Below are 22,639 nucleotides of genomic sequence, written 5' to 3' on the forward strand. Positions count from 1 at the left end.
AAACAATATACATTATGGTGCTCACCTTCTTGCCATCTGGGAGTCTGGAATTTTGACACATGCTAGGAAGAAGGTGCTCAACTGACAGCTTTCTAAAAACCTTGGACATTGAGTCTACAACCAGCTTCTCTGGTAGATAACACTTCACATCAGTTATCAAACTGATTACTGGAGGAATTCAGCATGTCCTGTGTGACTCCACTGAGAAAGGACTCTTGGAAGCTTGTGCCTGATTTCCTGCAGATTTTATCCCACGTGCCATTTTATATACTGATTTTACTTTGTAACCTTTTATTATCATAGTACTTAATTTTGAGTGTACTATATGCTAAATCTTCTAGTAAATCATCAAACCTGGGGGTGTTGGGGACCTCTGACACACAGGATGGATTGAATTGTCTATGTTGAGGTACATAGATTCTAAATGAAAATATTTATTGAATACATACTATGTGAATAGAATTATGTTTAATGAAAAGATAAGTAGCCTAGACCTATTTTAAGAAACTTAAAGTATGGTGGCTATGTTTGCACTCAAAAGTGTATAAAAAGAATGTTCAAATTAACAGAGTAAACCCAAAATAAAGAAAATACTAGAAGGCTATTTCAGTGGGAGTTTTGAAAATGTTCACACTTTATCTTGTTCAAATTATCAGGAAAGCTAGAGACATATAAGTTAGTTGTAAAAGAACAAGTAGGTTTGGGCAGTCTATGGTATTTGGAGGCAGGAGTAAGGAGAATTTTAGAAGGTTTCCCTTCCAAAGTTTCACTCGAAACTGTTAAATGTATGGAAGGTATGCTAAAGAAGTGAAATATAGAGTATATTGAGGAAATAAAAATAGAATAATGTGTTACTTATGGCACAAAGTGGACTTTTAAAATGATCTTGTTTAAAATCTTAATACTTTGAATGCCTTATTTATAGCTCAATTTCATGCAAAACTTATGGATTATTATAGAAAGCCTCCAAATTTTTATATCATTTAAAAGTGTCTCTCTTAAACTCTAATTATGTTTTTTCTTTTCTGTCTCTCCTTTGTTCAGGTCCATCATGAGTGAGAAGGACTCAAACTTTTCAGAAAACTGGCTTTATATTTTGAGTGTCAATGACACAAAGCCTAATCTGTACTCAGACATCAATATCACCTACGTGAACTACTATCTTCATCATGCTCAAGTGGCAGCAGTCTTCTTTATTTCCTACTTTCTGATCTTCTTCCTGTGCATGGTGGGAAATACAGTGGTCTGCTTCATTGTAATGAGGAACAAACACATGCACACAGTCACTAATTTCTTCATCTTGAACCTGGCCATAAGCGATTTGCTAGTTGGCATATTCTGTATGCCTATCACGCTTCTGGACAACATTATAGCAGGTATGTGGACTTGTGTACAGTGCACTGATGATATGAGAAAATGTCCCATCTCCCTGCAGCCATGGCTAGGTAATCCATTCATTCACATTTATATAACTTACAAGGTGATCCCCCCAGTAAGTCTAGTACCCACTCTACATCATGCATAGTGATTACTATGTTACTGGCTATATTCCCTATGCTGTACTATTTTGTAACTGCCAATTTGTACATCTTAATCCCTTCACCTTACAGTGTTCACTGAAGGTCACCAGAGAGTGAGATTTAGCACATCTTACCGAAGACTTTGAATTTGCTTAATACAATTTAGAGCACACATAATATGGTAGAAATATTATTGAGAATATTATGAACTTTAAAGTTCAAGGAACTGGTCAGGCTGGTTTTAATTAATGCATCCTCTTTAACCTAATATAAATATATAGTTAAACCCTCTGTTGTTAGCTAGGGAGATTTCCAACAGTTTTTGATGTAAGATGGAGCAGCAGTCCCAATGATTTCTCAAAATGTAGACGTTTCATCAGTGGTAATTTACATGTGCAAAATAAGTAAGTAATAGGTACTACCCTAGATTATTTCTGGGCCTGCTTTACTACCTTTTTTTGCACTACATTATATATTCTGGAAGTATAAGAACAGTATATCTCCAACTCCCAGTAGAATTTTGATAAATAGTACCTGCTTAACAAATATTTGTTACTAATTAATGAATTGTACTCAAGATATTCATAATCCGGATGGCGGCATAGGTTAACGCCAGAGTTTGCTGCCTCGAACAACCACTTCAAAAATACAACTAAAAGACTGAACGGACATCATCTAGAACCACAGGATGGATGGCTCAGTGGAAGCTCTACAACTAGGAGGAAAAAGAAAAGCATACTGAGACTCAGAGGAGGCACAGTGCTGAAGTAAAATACTAAGGTGTGGAGTGCATGCGGAGCGGGCTGGCGGCTGAGGGCGTGGTTGTCTGTTTCAATCAGGAGGGAGTCTCAGACTCTGAGCTCCAGATCCGGGCAAGTCTCTAGGGACCCAGGCTCAAACGGGACTGTCTGGCTTCAGTCGGAACTCGAAGGCAGCTTTCTCTCCGAGGTGTGCAGCGGTTGCTGGGACTCTGAGAGGCAGAGCCCCTGGGGACGGGACTGAGAGCAGCCATAACTGCTTGCTCCGCCTGCCCTGTAGATCCCCTGGGACCCACCCTGCCAAAGCCCTGCACAGAGGCATTTGCCGGATAGCCTCAGGCAAAGGCTAGATTAGCACCGCCCTAGAGATCCAGCACAGAAGTTCTCCCACTGCAGACACAGCTGATTCTCATAGCCAGTTGGCCTGGAGGTCAAATCTGCCCCAGTATTTCCTACAGCAATCAAGGCTTAACTACAACAAGACTGCGCACGAAGACCACAAGGGGGTGCACCAAGAAAGCATAAAAAATGCGGAGACAAAGAAACATGACAGAAATGGAGGATATAGAGCTCAAAACCACACTTTTAAGGTCTTTCAATAATTTTCTGGAAACGGCCGATAAACTTGATGAGATCTACAAGAAATCTAATGAGACTCTCAATGTTGTGATAAAGAACCAACTAGAAATTAAGCATACACTGACTGAAATAAAGATTATTATACAGACTCCCAGCAGCAGACCAGAGGAGCGCAAGAATCAAGTCAAAGATTTGAAATGCGAAGAAGCAAAAAACACCCAACCGGAAAAGCAAAATGAAAAAAGAATCCAAAAATACGAAGATAGTGTAAGGAGCCTCTGGGACAGCTTCAAGCGTACCAACATCAGAATTATAGGGGTGCCAGAAGATGAGAGAGGGCAAGATATTGAAAACCTATTTGAAGAAATAATGACAGAAAACTTCCCCTACCTGGTGAAAGAAATAGACTTACAGGTCCAGGAAGTGCAGAGAGCCCCAAATAAAAGGAATCCAAAGAGGACCACACCAAGACACATCATAATTAAAATGCCAAGAGCAAAAGACAAAGAGAGAATCTTAAAAGCAGCAAGAGAAAGAACCTCAGTTACCTACAAGGGAATACCCATACGACTGTCAGCTGATTTCTCAACAGAAACTTTGCAGGCCAGAAGGGAGTGGCAAGAAATATTCAAAGTGATGAATACCAAGAACCTACAACCAAGATTACTTTATCCAGCAAAGCTATCATTCAGAACGGAAGGTCAGATAAAGAGCTTCACAGATAAGGAAAAGCTAAAGGAGTTCATCACCACCAAACCAGGATTATATGAAATGCTGAAAGGTATCCTTTAAGAATAGGAAGAAGAAGAAAAGGTAAAGATACAAATTATGAACAACAAATATGCATCTATCAACAAGTGAATCTAAGAATCAAGTGAATAAATAATCTGATGTACAGAATGAACTGGTGATTATAATAGAATCAGGGACATAGAAAGGGAATGGACTGACCTTTTTTTTGGAGGGGGGGGAAGGAGTGTGGGAGATGTGGGAAGAGACTGGACAAAAATCGTGCACCTATGGTTGAGGACAGTGGGTGGGGAGTGAAGGCGGAGGGTGGTGTGGGAACTGGGAGGAGGGGAGTTATGGGGGGAAAAAAGAGGAACAAATGTAATAATCTGAACAATAAAGATTTAATTAAAAAAAATATTCATAATCCTAATATATAAGAAAGAACTGAAATAATAGCAACATATCAAAAAAATTGAGAGCATCATGAGCCATATTCTAGTTCTTATCTTTTCATAACATTCAATATCAATTTACTGAAGAATAAGAGGGTTTCTCTATAGAATTCACCTATTCCTTTCTCTGGAGTGGGAGTTCAGAACACCTCTTCTTCATAGATTCTGTGTCTTTGTGACATTTTTCATTAATTAATGCTATTTCTCAAGGATGTTCAACTTCAAAGTACTGTGCTAGACAAAAAGAATGGATAAAAGTGAGCATTATTGTTCTCAAGAAGCCTAGTCACAAATAACAAATGCTCTCAATATTCCCTCTGTAAATATTTATAATTAAATTATTATTTCAAAATTTTCCATATACATTACCTTTCCTTACCTCTGATTTGCATTCCTAGGAGGCAGCCACATTCAGCAATTTTGACTTTATTTTTGGTAGTGACTATCATATTTCTAATTAATATGTTTTCATTATAATGTGTTGTCTCCAGACTGTACAGATGTAATTTACTTTCAAAATCCTCTTCTACCAGAAGAAGTAGTTGTCCTTACCAGACTCCCCTGAAATGACAGCATTAGAGCAAAAGTACATAAATCCATAGAAACTGCATGTCAGATGCTATTGAGTGTGAAGTGGCTGAAATTCTGTATGAATGCAATCACACATACCAGTATATATACAAAACTACAAAGTGTACATTCACACTAATATATGTTCACACTCTTTCCTACTCTTACTCTCTCAATATAATTATACGAAATCGCACTAGACCCAGACCCACTGCGCCGCAAGACCCATCAATGCACCTTCCGGTGACCAGTCATTTGGTCGTTATGGCATTATGGTCACTGGCCTTTTATAATATAGATCATAGTTTTTGAATGAATCACTATTCATATTATACATTTCTGTTATTATATATATCTTGCCCCTGATGAGCCAAGAGGAGTGCTATGATAGCAATTTTTCTCTTATAAGATGATTTTTATTTTCCTGGGTTTAACAAAGGCATCATATTTTGATTTGTTTAATTTGGGGTGTGTACCTGGTAGTAATGTATCTTCAAATACACATCCAGGATTGTTGATTTCTTGTCAGTACTTTCAAACATGGTACATAACCTGTAAATTGCATCTTTTTTTTTTCTTTTTCTTCCTGGAAATACCCTCCAAATATCCTTCGATGTCTTGTTCCTGTTAAAGCACAGTGCCCTCCAGGCAGGGAGCTCAGCTCCTGCTCAGAAATGTCCTTTCACTGACACCCTGACAATCTCTTTATCTCTCCCAATCCTCTGATGTCTAGATGCCATTTCTTTGTTCTCCTTTTATTTCTGTTATCTTCCAGAGAGAGGGTGAATTGACATTAAAATGTTTAAAATCTTGTAGATCTGCATATATCTTTATTCTGCCCTCATACGGGACAAGTTATGCTATATAAAGTATTCTAGGTTGGATATTTGTTCCCCTCAAAATATTTAAAGAGACTGCTCTATTTTTATTCCCAAACCTGATATTACTGCTGAAAAATCCAATGCTGGTTGACTCTTGATTCTTATGCTCATGATTTGTATGTTGTTCTTCCTGAAAGTTCTAGGGGCTTCTCTTTACTTCAGTGTTCTGAATTTCAGGCAGTTATGCCTTGGAGTGTCTTTTTTTAATTTTTCATTTATTGTGGTGGACACAAATTATGTCATTTTAAGCCAAAAAACAAAAAAACAAAAAAAAAACCTCTCATATCCTGGAGGATTTTCTTGTAGAAATCTTTATTGTTTTACTTTCTTCAACTCCAATTAATCAGATATTTGACATCTCTTTTCTTCCATTTTCTGCTCCTTATTGTTCTAATTTTCAAAGATATTTTAACTTTCTCTTCCAGACTTTATGTTGAGTTCTTCATTTCTGTTATCATATTTTAAAATCTTTGATCTACTTTTATATTCTGTGTTTCTTACACCCTCATGTATATGTTTCATGGATAAAATGCATTATATCTTTAAGGTTATTAATAATAATTTGTGTTTCTTTTTTTTTTCATCTGTCTGACTTAGGTTTTTTCCTAAGTCTCCCTTTTCCAGTTTGTTTTAGACTCTTTTTATACTTGATGTTTCCCTAATGTCAACTGCTACTTACCTGCTTATGTTTCATAATGAGGCACTATAGTGCTGCCTTGAACTTCTGCATGTATGAGGATTCGGGTTGGACTACCCTCAGCTTCATTAGTCTGGGCCATTCATTGGGAAATCCACAACTGTAAAATCTGCATGTCACTGTTCTTGGAAAGATCATTTTCCCAGAAGGAAATTATCTGATCTACTGCCATAGTATACAAGGCTGACTGACCATTGCATTCCACACTGAATGGGCCAACAGTATTGCATTCAAAGTGTTTACTTTCATTTAATTTGCATCATTGGGTTACCCATTCCACCTGCACCTAGTGACTCACAGTCTAGAACCACTGTGCTTCTACCTCCATAGTGAGTAACCTCCATTCTTCTTCGCACCTGAGAAAAAGCCATTTACACATAATTCAGCCAATCATGTTGTTTGCCCAACTTTACTTTCAGTAGTATTTGCCATCTCAGTTTCTATAGATTATGTTCTTTTTGTCCTAGTGCAGGGGTGGAAAACATTTTTGTGAGTGCGTGCCAAAACCAAAATCTCTGACTCAAAATTCTTCTGCGTGCCAACCCTAATTTTTTGAAAACATGTTACGCCTACTTGATATCTCTTAAGGTGTACGTATGCGAAGAACCTTGAAGAAATAATAAAATTCATTCGAGCGACAAAAACACAGTATATCATGATGAAAAATACATTTATTTTTTAATATATACATGTACACTGATAGTCCAACAGAAAACTTTATGACTCCGTTTAATATTATCAGTGGGACTTTTGCTGCTGCATCACTGATGACAGAGATTTTACATCAGGTTTATATTTCGTGACCTTCAGAGATATGCACGAGCTACTACTGTCATCCATCAGGCTATTCCTATTATGAAACTTAACAAAATTCATCACTGAGAACAAAGATTCACAAGTGTATGTGAATGAAAACATGGAGAGTAACGCTGTTGCAAAGTTTTTTAAACAGAAAAAAATTTCTGGAATGGCATTCGAAGTCCTCAATAGTTCGTTTTCGACACCTCTCTGGTACTCCTGTCTCTAATCGCTTTTTTTCAATGTTTTCCAACTCTAAGGTCAATAAATTTCTGCTTCCAAATTGAGCTACTCTAAAATTCAATCAACTGCATTTCAAAGTCAGCCATGTCTATCCATGAAAACATTTGTAAGTTTAGTTCCTCCAGTTTCATGCTATCTGGAAACCTCATGAATTTTGCTGTCTCTTCCAGTTCTCTGAATTTTGCAAATCTTGAGAAGAACTGCTCAATAGTTGACTCAATGATGTTTAAAAACAGCTTTTAGAGGCTTTTTCAGTCTGTTCTGTCACCTTTTGGGAGGTCTTTGATGTGCCTCTTGAGGTTTGGGAAATATCTAAATCTCTCACCATCCACATCCCTCTTAAAGACTTCCAGTTTCTTTTCAAAAGCCTTTATGTAACCAAACATAACATCAAGTGTCTTGTCAGTTCGTTGTAATTTAACATTTAAGTCATTCAAATGTTCACAAAAATTGTAAATGGAAGATTATAAGAGAGGGTTTCGCGTGCCAGCAAAAGTTACTGGCGTGCCATGTTTGGCACGCATGCTAGGGGTTGCCCACCCCTGTCCTAGTGCTATCATTTCAGTGGAGTTGGGAAGAGAGATGAGATAAATTGTTTGCTTACTCTTTAATTTTCAACGAATGGCTGTACACACTCTCTTTTGCATTTTTGTTAAAAAAAATAATACTAAAACAAACAACCAAATTTTAGGCCTGGGAAGACATGCTTTCTTTTGGTTTACTCAGTAGAGTCACTCAAGCTCCTATTGCAAATGGTCTGGATGAATGACAAGTGCTTTTTTTAAAGATATATGTGGATTATTTGAAGTCACTGTTAATATTTTTAATTAGGTAAGAATATCTTTTAAAATAAATTATAGGATATTCTTAAGAGATAAGTTTTCAAAATTTGAGTAATATGTGGAATTCATCTTTTGGGAAACTAGAATATTTGCTAGTGGAAGAATAAATACGTCCCTATAATAGCAAGTGGGTGTTTAGAATATCAAACTGCTATAATAATTTTACTAATTTATTTTATAAACATCTGGTAACTGAGATTCACTTAAGAAGGAATTTAAATAGACTACTTTTGTCCATGCAGAGTCCTCTTAATTCTGAAAGGATATCTTAGTCAGCTCTGGCTGCTATCAAATACCATAGATGGGGCTCCACCAGCAGAGATTTCTTTTCTCACCATTCTGGAGGTTTGAAGTTCAAGATCAGGGTGCCAGCAGAGTCAGGTTCTTGGTGAGAGTACTGTTCCTGGTTTATAGTTAGCCACCCTCTTGCTGTGTGTTCACAGGGCCTTTCCTCAGAGCATGCACATGGAGAGAGTTCTTTCTTTCTTCCTCTTATAAATCCCATCATGTGGGAAAACCCTCATGGCCTCATCAAAATCTAATAGAAACCCACACCTGAAACATGTATGATCATATTAACCAATATCACCCCAATGCCACCCCAATACATTTAATTAAAAAATGGAAAATAAATAAATAAAATGGAAAAATAAACCTAATTACTTGTAAAAGGCTGAATCTCCAAATACCATCACTTTGGGGTTTAAGGCTTAAGTATATAATTGGGGATGGCACAAATATTTATCACATAAGAAAGTACCTCTGTGGTAATATGTCTTATTATATCATATATATATAAAAATTTCTTTTTCCTGTGATTTATAGGGTACATTTCCAACTTAGAAAACGAATTTCTCCCTTTTTTATTCATTTAAAGGCCATCCTATCTAATAATAGACAAACATGGTAATTAACTGTACCTCCGACACACTTCCCATTGGCTAATCAGAGTGATATGCAAATTAACTGCCAACCAAGATGGCGACCGGCAGCCAGGCAGCCAGGCAGCTGAAGCGAACAGGAGGCTTGCTTGCTCCAGTGATGGAGGAAGCCAAGTTTCCCCGCCTGCCGCTGCCGGCCTCTGAGCTGCAGTCTAAGAAACAATGTTGCAATTATAGAACTTAAACAAACTCCAGAAACCTGCTTTCAGCCAGCCGGGCTTCAGCCAGCAGGATTGCAACAGTGTTTCAATTATAGAACCCAAACAAACCCAGTAACTGCTTTCAGCAGCTGAGGTCTCAGAGCTGGAGCCGAGCCTCAGAGCTAAAGCCAGCTCTCAGCTCCAGTGACAGCCACAGAAGGTAAATAAATCCCAGAATAAAAAAAGAAAAAAAGGAGAGGTTGGGAGCTTCAGTCGCCCACCAGCCTGAAAACGGCCCTCAGCCCCTCACCCAGACTGGCCAGGCACCCCAGAGGGGACCCCCACCCTGAAGCAACAAGATGGTGGCTAATTTGCATACTGAAAGTGGGCGGCAGCGGGCAAGGCTATCCACAGTCTGGGACCGGATCTGTGATCCTGCTGGGCAAGGGGCAGTGCTTGAGGCTGTCCACGGTCTGGGACCCGGATCTGTGACCTTGCGGGCAGGGGGCACAGCAGGAGGCTGTCTGCTGTCCCGGGACCCAAATCTGTGACCTGGCAGGTGGAGGGCAGTGCTTGAGGCTGTCTGCGGTCTGGACCTGGATCCGTCACCTGGTGGGCGGGGGGCACCATGGGAGGCTGTCCTTTGTCCCAAACCCAGATCTGTGACTCTGCTGGGCGGGGGGCAGTGCTTGAGGCTGTCCGCTGTCCGGACCTGGATCCGTGACCTGGCGGGTGAGGGGCAGTGCTTGAGGCTGTCCACGGTCTGGGACCTGGATCCATGTCCTGGTGGGCGGGGGGCAGCGCTTGAGGCTGTCCGTGGTCCCGGGACCCAGATCTGTGACCCTGCCGGGTCGGGGGCAGTGCTTGAGGCTGTCCATGGTCCCGGGACCCGGATCTGTGACCCTGCTGGGTGGGGGGCAGTGCTTGAGGCTGTCCATGGGACCAAGATACGGATTTGTGACCCTTCCCTGCAGGGCGGCAGCTCTCACAGGGGCAGATCGGCCAGGGTTAGACAGGTCAGGATGCCTGGCTTCCACCCAGCCCCAGTCACTCTGGGCAGGTGAGCAGCGCAGAGAGCCTCTGGACAGGGAAGGCAGGCTGGCGGAGGGCTGCCTGTACTCCTCACATGGCGGTGGTGACAGCTATGAGCACGCCAAGTGGAGCCTGCAGGCTGAGCTGAAGTAGCGCCTGCAGGCCATCAGCGCCCAGGAGTGGCTGCACAAGATCCACCTCCTGGCCCAGAAGGTGCAGGATCACAGGGACAGCCACCGTGGTGGGCCAGACTGACGTCCTCCTGGCCGCACCACGGGGGTTTGCGGATCTGCAAAGCCAGGGGCCTCCGGTGTGCACATCCCCCCCTGGCGTGCGAACATCCCCCAGCACACCGTCACCCTCCCATGCCTGCAACAGTTGCAAACCAAGGCACGCACAAGTTCCCCCCACCTCTCCACCGCACTTCCATCAACCCAGCATGCCTAACACCCCCACAGGATGTGCACACATTCCCTCTGATGTGCTCATGTCCTTTGGAGAGTGTCTGGGTGTTCTGGGTGCTGAGGGTGGGTGCCTGTGAGATGACAGTGAGAGGGCGGAGTGGTAATGCCCTGTTCCCATGAAGGCCAGTGCAGCTAGGAGATCACCTCTTGGGGGTTAATGCAGGTGCTGAGGCGGGAGCAGGTGCAAACAGACACACCCGGTGGGTGCGGGCAGCCCTCGCTGAGGTGCCTTCGATCAGCATTCAAGATCAAGAACCCAGAGGTGGAGAGGAATTCCGTCCTCTCAGTGAAACAGTGGGATCATTGGGGCGACTGTAGAGGAGGAATGTGCACTTTGGGTGCCAGCACCCATGAGCGAAGGCTGCCCTGACTGAGCCTCGCTTGCTTTGGGCCTAGCGCACTCCTGCTGGGCAGCAGGTGACAGGACGGGCTTTTCCAAATTAATGAGAGAAAACGTTGATTCTCCTGCTGCCCACGAAGGTGGAAAATGAAGTGGGGAGACATGTGGGGAGTGAGCGAGGTTCCCTGTCTGGGGGTTCCAAATCTGCTGTTGGTTTCTTTCACTGCTGACTAGAGATATACAGGGTGTCCCCCCAAAATGTATACAAACTTTGAATACGTACTAATTCCAATGGTTTTAAGCATAAGAAAGAAACAACAATGGAGCTGTTACCTGTTAAAAGTGTGGGCACAAACTGGTAGATGGATATTCCCTAATGGGTCTCAGATTGGAGAGGGTGAAGGCCAGACTGAGGGGCCCCTTTCCCCTCCCCCCACCCCAGTGCATGAATTTGGTGCACAGGGCTACTAGTTTTTATATAAAAGATGATTGTCTGGACTCTGGAACCATACTGCTAGCGTTGAAATCCTTAATATAATGGTAACTAGCTATGTGGCAAGGCATGTGATACATGTGTGTTTGTTATTTAGTCTATATCATCCTATCTAATAATAGACAAACATGGTAATTGACTGTACCTTCGCTACACCTCCCATTGGCTAATCAGCACAATATGCAAATTAACCACCAACAAAGATGGCGGCTAATTTGCATACTGTAGGCAGGGCTGGACAGTGTGAGCCGCCAGTGTGAGCCACCATCCAGGCCCCCGTGTGTGACCCCAGAAGCCGCCTGCCTGCCTCCCGTGATAGGATCTGATCCTGGGCCGCAGGCCGGACCCAGAAGTCCCAGAAGCTGCCTGATATGGTAGTAACTCTATCAGTAAGCACTCTGAAAGTCAGTGGCATAAATGCACCAATTAAAAGACAGATTATGAGGGTGAATCAAAAACAAAGCCCACTTTAAATATAAAGACACATATAGATAAGAAGTAAATGAATTAAGCTGCAGCCTGTTTTGCTCAGTGAATAGAGCATAAGCCCGTGGACTGAAGGGTCCCAGATTCGATTCCAGTCAAGGGCGTGTACCTCAGTTGCTGGCTTGATCCCCAGTCCCTATCAAAGCATGTGCAGGAGGCAACCAATCAATGTGTCTCTCCCTTTCCCTTCACTCTCTCTAAAATTCAATGAAAAAATATCCTTGGGTGAAGATTAACAAAAACAAAGTAAATGGATTAAGTAACATTAAAGAGATTATAAGAAAAATATATTTCAAATTTTGTTAGTTGTATAATGGTTATGTTTAAATTATTAACACCTAAGAAATTGGGTGAAAGGTACATATAATATGCTGTAGTATTTCATAGTTTTTTTTTACATGTATGAGATTATTTCAAATTAAAATATTAAAAAATTAAAAATTAATAAAATATGAATTGAAATGTATCTTCATTACATGAAAAATCTAATTGCTTCTAGCATAATTTATTAAATTGTGCTAAAATTTACAAGGGTTTAATTAAAAAATATCTTAATTCTAAATGATATAATAGAAAATATATAATAGTGCAGTTAGAAGTACTTATCTGAAAATAAAAATTTAAAGAAGTGAATGTAAAGAAGGGATTAGCCAAAGAAAATATATGCACAACCCATGGACACAGACAACAGTATGGTGATGGCCAGAGAGAGGTGGGGGGCAAGAGCTGGTTAGAGGGGGAAAAAGTGGGGAAATAGGGACATCCTATATCCTATATAATAAAAGGGTAATATGCAAATTGACCCTAACAACAGAATGACTTGGAATGACTGGTCACTATGACAACACTGACCAGGGGGCAGATGCTCAATGCAGGAGCTGCCGCCTGGTGGTCAGTGTGCTCCCACAGGGGGAGCTCTGTTCATCCATAAGCCAGGCTGCCAGCTGCCAGCACAGCGGTGGTGGCAGGAGCCTCTCCCGCCTCTTCAGCAGCTCTAAGAATGTCTAACTGCAGCTTAGGTCTGCTCCCCACTGGCAAGTGGACATCCCCCGAGGGCTCCTGGGCTGCCAGAGGGATGTCTGACTGCCAGCTTAGGCCCAATACCCTGGGGAGTGGGCCTAAACTAGCAGGTAGACATCCCCCGAGGGATTCAAGACTGTGAGAGGGCACAGACCAGGCTGAGGAACCCCCCGGGTGCACAAATTTTTGTGAACCAGGCCTCTAGTAATAATAATCAAAGGCTAATATGAACATTGACTGAATGGCAGAATGATCAGTTGCTATGATGCGCACTGGCCACCAGGGGGCAGACACTCAATGCAGGAGCTGCCCCCTGGTTGTCAGTGCACTTCTATATGGGGAGTGCCACTCATCCAGAAGCTGGCTCATGGCTGGCCAGCACAGTGGTGGTGGCAGGAGCCTCTCCCACCTCTGTGGCAGCACTAAGAATGTCCAACTAACGGTTTAGACCTGATCCCTTGGGGGCCTAAACCTTTAGTCAGACATCCCCCAAGGGCTCCCTGGCTGCCAGAAGGATGTCTGACTGCAAGCTTAGGCCTGATCCCCTGGGGAGTGGGCTTAAGTCAATAGGTGGACATCCCCCAAGGGGTCCTGGACTGTGAATGGGCATAGGCTGGGCTGAGGTCCCCCCCCTCCCCCGCCCAAGTGCACAAATTTTTGTGCACCGGGCCTCTAATGAGAATAAAAAGCTTTCAAAAGCCTATTGTGGGGAATTGATATGTTACTAGAAAGCACTGTTACTGTGCCTAGAACGTTTTGATATTGTTAGTATGCTGAAAAAAAAAAACCCACAAAAAAACACAGAGCTCTGAAGATACTAATGAAAATAATGGGTAACATTGATTGTTCCATGGATGCCATTTCGAAAAGTTACATCAGTCTTGATTTCATGCCTTTCTGTTTATATTTTCAGTGAAGTTGTAAAAAGTGATGTTTTTTCAAAGACTAAAGTGTTCCTTTTTCCTTTCAGGATGGCCATTTGGAAGCACAATGTGCAAAATCAGTGGTTTGGTTCAGGGAATATCCGTTGCGGCTTCAGTCTTTACATTGGTTGCAATAGCAGTGGATAGGTAAGTCAGCACCACAACCTGAATCCAGAAAAATGGGCATGTCTGCAACTAATTCACCTAGCTAGAGAACTGTATAATCTATTAAATTGGGTTATGCATATATGTGAGACAGACATAGAATATGTATATAAAGAGAACACACACAGACACACACATAGAGGTCAAAAAACATAAGATGTAGTATAATTATTGACATAAAAAACTTGATAGATTCTATTTTTAATATTAATCTATTGTTTCCATCATTATTTACAATGTTTTAATCTATTTCTAGAACTTATCATGTAGACCTAGTTTACTTGGTTTACAGGTAGAGAGAATAAATGTAAACATATACTAACCACATTATAACAAAGATATATTTTTACATTAAGTTTCCAAATTTACTATGTCCTGTTACTATCAGACTAGATTATTATTATTACTAGAGGCCTGGTGCACAAAAATTTGTGCACTCGGCGGGGAAGGGGGGTCCCTCAGCCCGGCCTGTGCCCTCTCGCAGTCTGGGACCCCTCAGGGGATGACCACCTGCTGGCTTAGGCCCAATCCCTGGGGGATCAGGCCTAAGATGGCAATCAGACATCCCTCTGGCAGTCCAGCAGCCCTTGGGGGATGTCCTCTTGCCAGCAGGGAGCAGGCCTAAACTGCAGTCAGACATCCTTAGTGCTGCTGAGGAGGCAGGAGAGGCTCCCGCCACCACCACTGTGCTGGCAGCGATCAGCCTTGCTTGTGGCTGAGCAGAGCTCCTCCCATGTGAGAGCACCCTGACCATCAGGGGGCAGCTCCTACATTGAGCGTCTGCCCCCTGGTTGTCAGTGTGTGTCATAGTGATCAGTCATTCCCAGTCCTTCTACTGTTAGGGTCAGTTTGCATATTACCCTGTTACTATATAGGATAGAGGCCTGGTGCATGGGTGGGGGCCGGCTGGTTTGCCCTGAAGGGTATCCCAGATCAGGGTGGGGGTCCTGCTTGGGTGCCTGGCCAGTCTGGGTGAGGGCCTGAGAGCCGTTTTCAGGCTGGAGGACAACTTAAGCCCCCAGCCTCTCCCCCCCCTTTTTTTTTTTATTCTGGGATTTATTTGCCTTCTATAGCTGTCACTGGAGCTTAGAGCCAGCTCCAGCTCTGAAGGCTGAAAGCAGGTTTCTGGGTCTGTTTGGCTTCTATAATTGAAACTCTGTTGCCATCACAGAGGCTCTAAGCTCTGAGGCCGAAGCTGGCTGTCACTGGAGCTGAGAGCCGCTTTAGCTCTGAGACTCGGCTCCCACTCTGAGACCTCGGCTGCTGAAAGCAGGTCTCTGGGTTTGTTTGGATTCTATAATTGAAACGCTGTTTTTTCTCCAGCTCCGAGGCCGGCTGGCTGAAAGCAGGTTTCTGGGGATTGTTTAGCTTCTATAATTGCAACATTGTTTCTTAGACTGCAGCTTAGAGGCTGGCAGCGGCAGGCGGGGAACCTTGGCTTCCTCCATCACTGGAGCAAGCAAGCCTCCTGTTCGCTTCAGCTGCCTGGCTGCCGGCCACCATCTTGATTGGCAGTTAATTTGCACATCTTGTTGATTAGCCAATGGGAAGGGTAGCGAAGTTACAGTTAATTACCATGTTTCTCTATTATTAGATAGGATTATTATTATTATTGCATACTCTTTTTTCTGGATGAGTCTGGCTAAAGATTTATTAATTGTATTTATCTTAATTTTTTTTTTAATTTAAGAAATCAGCTCTTGGTTTTATTGACCTATTCCCCCCCCCCCCCCCACACACACACACACATGAGGATGTTCTTTTCATTGCTTTTCAGAAAGAGTGGAAGGGAGGGTGGAGAGGGAAAGAGAGAGAGAAGGGAGGGAGAGAGAGAGAGAGAGAGAGAGAGAGAGAAGCATTAATATCAGAGGGACATATCAGCTGGTTGCCTCTCACACACGCTTGATCATGTGTGGGAGTGAACCCACAACCCAGGTATGTGCCTTTGACCGGGAATTGAGCTCAGGAACCTTTGGTGTGCAGGCCGATGCTCTAACCACTAAGCAACACCGACAAGGGCTTATTGCTCTTTTATATTATTTTCTTTTAGGCTCTGTTTTGATTATTTCTGCTCTGATATTTATTTCATTTCTTCTACTCACTTTGAGCTTTGTTTGTTCCTTTTCTAGTTTCTTTAGGTGTACAGATCAAGTATTTATTGAAGCTTTTTGTTTGTTTCTTTAGGTAGGTCTATATTGCTATGAATTTCCCTATTAGAACTGCGTTTGCTGTGTACTATAAATTGAGTCCTGTGTTTTCATTTTATTTGTCTCATGGAATCTTTTGATTTTTTTCCCTTGATCCTGTTGTTAACCCATTCATTGTTCAGTAGCATGTTATTTAGTCTCCATGTGTTTGTGTGTTTTTTAGGTTTTCTTGTAATCCTATCTGATAAAAGAATAATATGCAAATTGACCATCAATCCAATGCACAAGATAGCCGCCCCCATGTGGACACAAAATGGCCACCACAAAATGGCCGGCAGGGGAGGGCAGTTGTGGGCAATCAGGCCAGCACGGGAGGGAAGTTGGGGGACCCAGGCCTGCAGGGGAGGACAGTTGGGGAGTACTAGGCCTGCAGGGGAGGGCAGTTGGGGGTGAGCAGGCATGTACGGAAGGACAGTTAGGGGTGACCAGGCTGGCAGCGGAACATTTAGGCGTCGATCAGACTGGCAGGGGAGTGGTTAGGGGGTGATCAGGCTGGCAGACAGAAGCAGTTAGAGGCAATCAGGCAGGCATGCAGGAGAGTGGTTGGGAGCCAGCAGTCCTGGATTGGAGAGGATGAAGGCTGGGCTGAGGGACACACACACGCCCGTTTACAAATTTCATGCACCAGGCCTCTAGTTGATATATATATAGTTTCATACCATTGTGATTGGAGAAGATGCTTGATATGATTTCAATCATTTTAAACTTGTTGAGACTTGTTTTGTAGCCTAACATGTTGTCTATTCTGGAAAATGTTTCATGTGTGCTTGAAAAAATGTATATTCTGCTTCTTTGGGGTAAAATGGTCTAAAAATATCAATTAAATCCATGAAACCTAATGTGCCATTTAAGGCCACTCTTTCCTTATTGGCTGTCTGAATGATCTATCAATTGATGTCAATGGGGTATTAAAGTCTTCTACTATTAATAGTCAATCTCTCCCTTTTTGTCTATCAATATTTGTTTTATATGCTTAAGTGCTCCTGCATTGTGTGCATTGATATTTACATGGGTTATATCCTCTTATTGGATTGATTCCTTTCTCATTGTGACGTATCCTTCTCTGTCTCTTGTTATTGTCCTTACTTTAAAGTCTATTTTGTCTGATGTAAGTATTGCTACACCAGCTTTTATTCATTTCCATTTGTATAAAATATCTTTTCAATTCTTTTACTTTCAGTCTGTATGTGTCTTTCAATCTAGCAGCTCTCTCATAGGTGGCATATGTCTGAGTCTTGTTTTCTTATCCACTCGGGCACCCTGTTTGTTTTGTTTTTTTTTAAAATATATTTTTATTGATTTTTTACAGAGAGGAAGGGAGAGAGATAGAGAGTTAGAAACATCGATGAGAGAGAAACATCGACCAGCTGCCTCCTGCACACTCCCTACTGGGGATGTGCCCGCAACCAAGGTACATGCCCTTGACCGGAATCGAACCTGGGACCCTTCAGTCCACAAACCGACGCTCTATCCACCGAGCTAAACCGGTTTTGGCGACCCTATGTTTTTTATTAGAACATTTAACCCATTTACATTTAAAGTAATTATAGGTACCTAGTAATTGCTACTTTATTTTTCATATTTTTAAAGAATATATTTTATTGATTTTTTTTTTTTTACAGAGAGGGAGAGGGATAAAGAGTTAGAAACATCGATCAGCTGCTTCTTCACACCTCCTACTGGGGATGTGCTCTCAACCAAGGTACATGCCCTTGACCAGAATCAAACCTGGGACTCTTCAGTCCATAAGCCAACGCTCTAGCCACTGAGCCAAACCAGTTAGGGCTACTTTTCATATTTTTAATCTTCCTTCTTCTTAAAGCAGGGTCTTTAAAATTTCTTGTAACACTGGTTTGGCTGTGCTGAACTCCTGTAGCTTTTTCTTGTCTTCAAAGTTTTTTATCTCTCCTTTGATTCTAAATGTTAGCCTTGCTGGGAAGAGTAGTCTTGTTTGTAGGTCCTTGCTTTTTATCATTTTGAATATTTCATGCCAATCCCTTCTGGCCTCCAAAGTGTCTGTTAAGAAATCAGCCCACAGTCTTAAGAGAGCTCCCTTGTAGTTAAATCACTGCTTTTCTCTTGCTGCTTTTAAGAATCTCTCTTCGTCTTTAACCTTTGACATTTTAATTATGATGTGTCTTGCTGTGGGCCTCTTTGAATTCATTTTGTTTGAAATTCTCTGCACTTCCTGGACTTGTGTAGGATAGGAAAGTTTTTAGTCATTATTTCTTCAAATAGGGTTTCAATCCCTTTCTCTTCTTCTTTCTATACCCCTATGATGTGAATATTATTATGCTTGATGTTGTTCCAGAAGTTTCTTAAATTATCTTACTTATTTGATTCGTTTTTTCTGCTGTTTTTATTAGGTTTCTCCCACTACCTTGTCTACCAAATTGCTGATTATGTTTTCTATTTCATCTAATCTACTGTTGATTTCCTCTAATATATTCATTATTTCAGCTATGGTATTCTTCATTTCTGACTGGCTCTTTTTTATGTTTTCTATCTCCATTTTTATGCTTCCTATCTCTTTGCTAATGTTCTCACTGAGTTCATCTAAGTTTATTGAGCATCCTTATGACCAGTGTTTTGAACTGCAGGTATTTTTTATGACATTGAATCAAAAGAATAGGGTAAACCGATGGAGCAAAGAAGATTGCCTTCCATGTAGTGGCTGGCCCTTATTTAATCAGTTGAAGATATGAATAGAACAAAAAGACTGACCTTCCTACAAGTAAGAGAAAACTTCTGCCTTATTTTTGACCTGGGACATTAGTCTTTTCCTGTCTTCAGACTGAAAATGAAATGTCAATTCTTCTGGGGTCTTGAGCCTGCTGTCTTTCAGACTGGCACTTACATCAGTGACTCATCTGCTTCCTGGCCTTTGGACTTGATCTGGAACTATACCATTGGCTCTCCTGGATCTCCATTTTGCCAACTACAGAACTCGGGACTTTTCAATTACATAATTACATGAGTCAATTCCTTATAATAAACATCTTCCAATATATCTATACATCCTGTTGGTTCTGTTTCCCTGGAGAACCCTGACTAATGCACTGGCCAAGTTCAAATTCTAGCATGATGAGAAAAAGTACACAGTATTTTCATTGACTATTTCCTGGCAGGGAGTATTTTTTATTATTATTATTCATCTTTGCCTTTCTGATGCATATATTTGTTGAATGAACAAATAAATAAAATATTTGCGGTTCTCATAGTTGGTTTACAAAAAGAGCAAAATATCTAGAATTGTGCCTATAAAGTTACCGGTAATTTAATGGTGAGTAAATGGGAGGGTTCACTGATCAGAAGACTAAAAGAAAACTTGGAGGTTAAGACAGAAGACTTTATGCATGTGATGAAGTAGTTCTAAAGGACAACAGAGCAGTCAAAGCTCAAGCTGACTACTCATTTCTTGAAAGTTATGGCAGATAAATTAATTTGAGTTGCCGCTGAACCATGTAAAAGCTCTAGGTTTTCTTAAGTGTAGATCTGGAAAGTAATAATTTTCATAACATTTAAGTTGTATAGAGTCAACACAAAAATCAAAGAAGATTAAATAGGTGATAGTAACTTGAAAACTATAAAATGTTATACAATTGCATAATGGTATGATTATTTTATAATTAACATAATGAGTATCACTAATAGTAACGTGAAGAATCATAAGAACAAAATAACAGTAAAATGAATCAGACTCAATCTACATACTGATGCTGAATTTCTGTGTTCACCAGAGGACATAAACCTTTGGGAAGGTGCGTAATCAGAATTTATAATAGAAACTCGACTCTCATAGCTGTGAAGCAAACCACCAAAACACACAGTGGCTTAAAACAATTCTTTAGAATTACCCATGATTCTGTGGCTTGGTTGATTGCCTCTTGTGGTTCTGCTCAGTGTGCTGTAGTTGAAATCAGTCCTGCTGCAGCATTATCCTGGGAACTAAACTGGGGCTGGATCATTCTGGATGACCAGCCTCTCATGCCCCAGGGTCTCTCTCCACACAGTCTCTCATCTAATTCAAGCTTCTTTATAACCTAGTAGCTGGCTTTCAAGAGGAAGCATTCCAAAAGGACAAGCCCCAATATACAAGTGCTTGCCAATGTCCCATTGGCCAAGGGAAGTTACATGGCCAAGCACACAGTTAACATGGGAGAGGGCCACAGAAGGGCATGAAGAAGAAGAGTTTAAGAATATGGGCTTTGGAGGTAAACTACTTGTGTAACAATTATGTGTAATTATGGACAATATCTTTACCTTTTCTAAGCCTGTTTTCCCGTTTTAAATGATGATGCTTACAGAGATAATTCATGCAAATCAATGGAAAAGAATGGAAGAGAGTATTACATATTCATGTTCAATACATAATAGTTACCACTATTACTTTTACTAATAATATTGTCTTATATACTCCACTTATTTATATTTTCAATTGAAATGTATCTCATATCAATTAGAGAAAATGCATGCCTTTCTACTACTAATGGTAACTTTCTATGTTTTTGAGAAGAATGTGGGATTGCTTAAATAAATTTAATTCAAAGTCAGAAGTTATAAGGCACTGCCTCAACTGATATTTGCTTTTAATTACAGGTTCCGGAGTGTTGTCTACCCTTTTAAACCAAAGCTCTCTATCAAGACAGCAGTCGTCATTATTGTGATCATCTGGGTCCTGGCCATTGCCATTATTTCCCCATCTGCAATAATGTTACATGTACAAGAAGAAAAATATTACCGAGTGAAACTCAATTCTGAGAATAAAACCATGCCTGTCTACTGGTGCCGGGAAGACTGGCCAAATAAAGAAATGAGGAAGATCTACACCACTGTGCTGTTTGCTAATATCTACCTGGCTCCCCTGTCCCTCATTGTCATCATGTATGGAAGGATTGGAATTTCACTCTTCAAGGTGACAGTGCCTCACACAGGCAAGCAGAACAAGAAGCAGTGGCACGTGGTGTCCAAGAAGAAGCAGAAGGTCATTAAGATGCTCCTGATTGTGGCCCTACTTTTTATTATCTCCTGGCTGCCCTTGTGGACTCTGATGATGCTCTCAGACTACGCTGAGCTGTCTCCAAATGAACTACAGGTCATCAACATCTACATCTACCCTTTTGCACATTGGCTGGCCTTTTGCAATAGCAGCATCAACCCCATCATTTATGGTTTCTTCAATGAGAATTTTCGCCATGGCTTTGAAGATGCTTTTCACCTCCAGTTCTGCCAAAAAAGAGCACAGTCCAAGGAAGCCTATGCCCTAAGAGCTGAAAACAATGTGGTCATAAATACATCTCATCCGTTAGCCCACGAACCTACAATTCAAGACACGCACGAGGAAAATTTTCTTTAGAAACAGAGTGGAAAACCCCAAACAGAAACTGATGGAAGAATTAGAAGGAACTACCAATAGCAATGAGATTTTAAAAAAAGCTGGGGTGATGATTTCAACTCTACTGTGTTATATATTAAAATGCTGTTGCTACCTATAGTTTTGTACTTCAATTGTTTCTAAGAATGTTCCAGAGAAAACATGTAGAGAAAGACCCCTCTGAAAAAAAAGTAAAAAAAAAAATGGTTAACCAATCTTACAGCATGTAAAATATGTAAAATGACGAATATATTTGCCTGGATAAAATCTATTTTCTAGAAACATATTGCAAAGCTTGACCTTTTCAACTTAACTATTTGTGTATGAGACAAGCATGTGTATTATGTCTATTGATACACGCACACATGAATGCATATGTGTGCACGCATGCACACACACAGAGTTCCCATATGGCGATAAATTGGTAGTTCTTTGCATGAGAGTACATTTTATCAAGTCCCCCCTTGCTTTTCTATTTTAAATTTTAGATTAAAAATTGTCTCTTTGTGCTTTTAAAATGTACTTATCTTTCTCAGAAATGAGAATTATAATTGCAAATAGAGGGACATTATATTTCTTTGTATTTAAAAGTTTATTTTTTTTAAGGGAATGTAGTTATAGTTGGTAAAATCATAGCATTGTCCCATAGGCATTATTGTCAGTTTTTAAATATTTTTATAAATGAGGTTTATGCCCTACCTGAGTCCACGTTTCTTACAGAGGTGATTCAGAACCCAATTTAATCCCCTTGTTAATAAATTATATGACACAGAAAAAGCAAATCTCTCAGTGGAGCAGTTGGCAGAAGAATGACAGTTCTCTTTTGAAGTGCTTAATCAGGGACACTCAAAATCATCTAAGACTCCCATAAGGTCTGTACAGAGCCAAACCAATTATTCCAAATTTTCTACCAAGCACAACACTTAAATCCAGCACTCCTACTGGTTTAGTAAATTGGTACTACTGTTATGAAGAGAATTGC

The 22,639-nt window shown here is 41.0% G+C and overlaps 1 protein-coding gene across 1 annotated transcript; it reads left to right on the forward strand.

The window, feature by feature from the left end:
• The first annotated feature begins 1,051 nt into the window (after positions 1 to 1,051).
• NPFFR2 (neuropeptide FF receptor 2) lies at positions 1,052 to 21,742 on the forward strand. Its single transcript, XM_036303479.1, has 3 exons — positions 1,052 to 1,376; positions 13,959 to 14,058; positions 20,883 to 21,742. Exons 1-3 carry the CDS (start codon positions 1,052 to 1,054, stop codon positions 21,637 to 21,639), a joined length of 1,182 nt encoding a protein of 393 aa, XP_036159372.1. The 3' UTR covers positions 21,640 to 21,742.
• Positions 21,743 to 22,639: the final 897 nt, after the last annotated feature.

This window comes from Myotis myotis, unplaced genomic scaffold (assembly GCF_014108235.1).
Source record: "Myotis myotis isolate mMyoMyo1 unplaced genomic scaffold, mMyoMyo1.p scaffold_m19_p_1, whole genome shotgun sequence".
NCBI classification, from domain to species: domain Eukaryota; kingdom Metazoa; phylum Chordata; class Mammalia; order Chiroptera; family Vespertilionidae; genus Myotis; species Myotis myotis.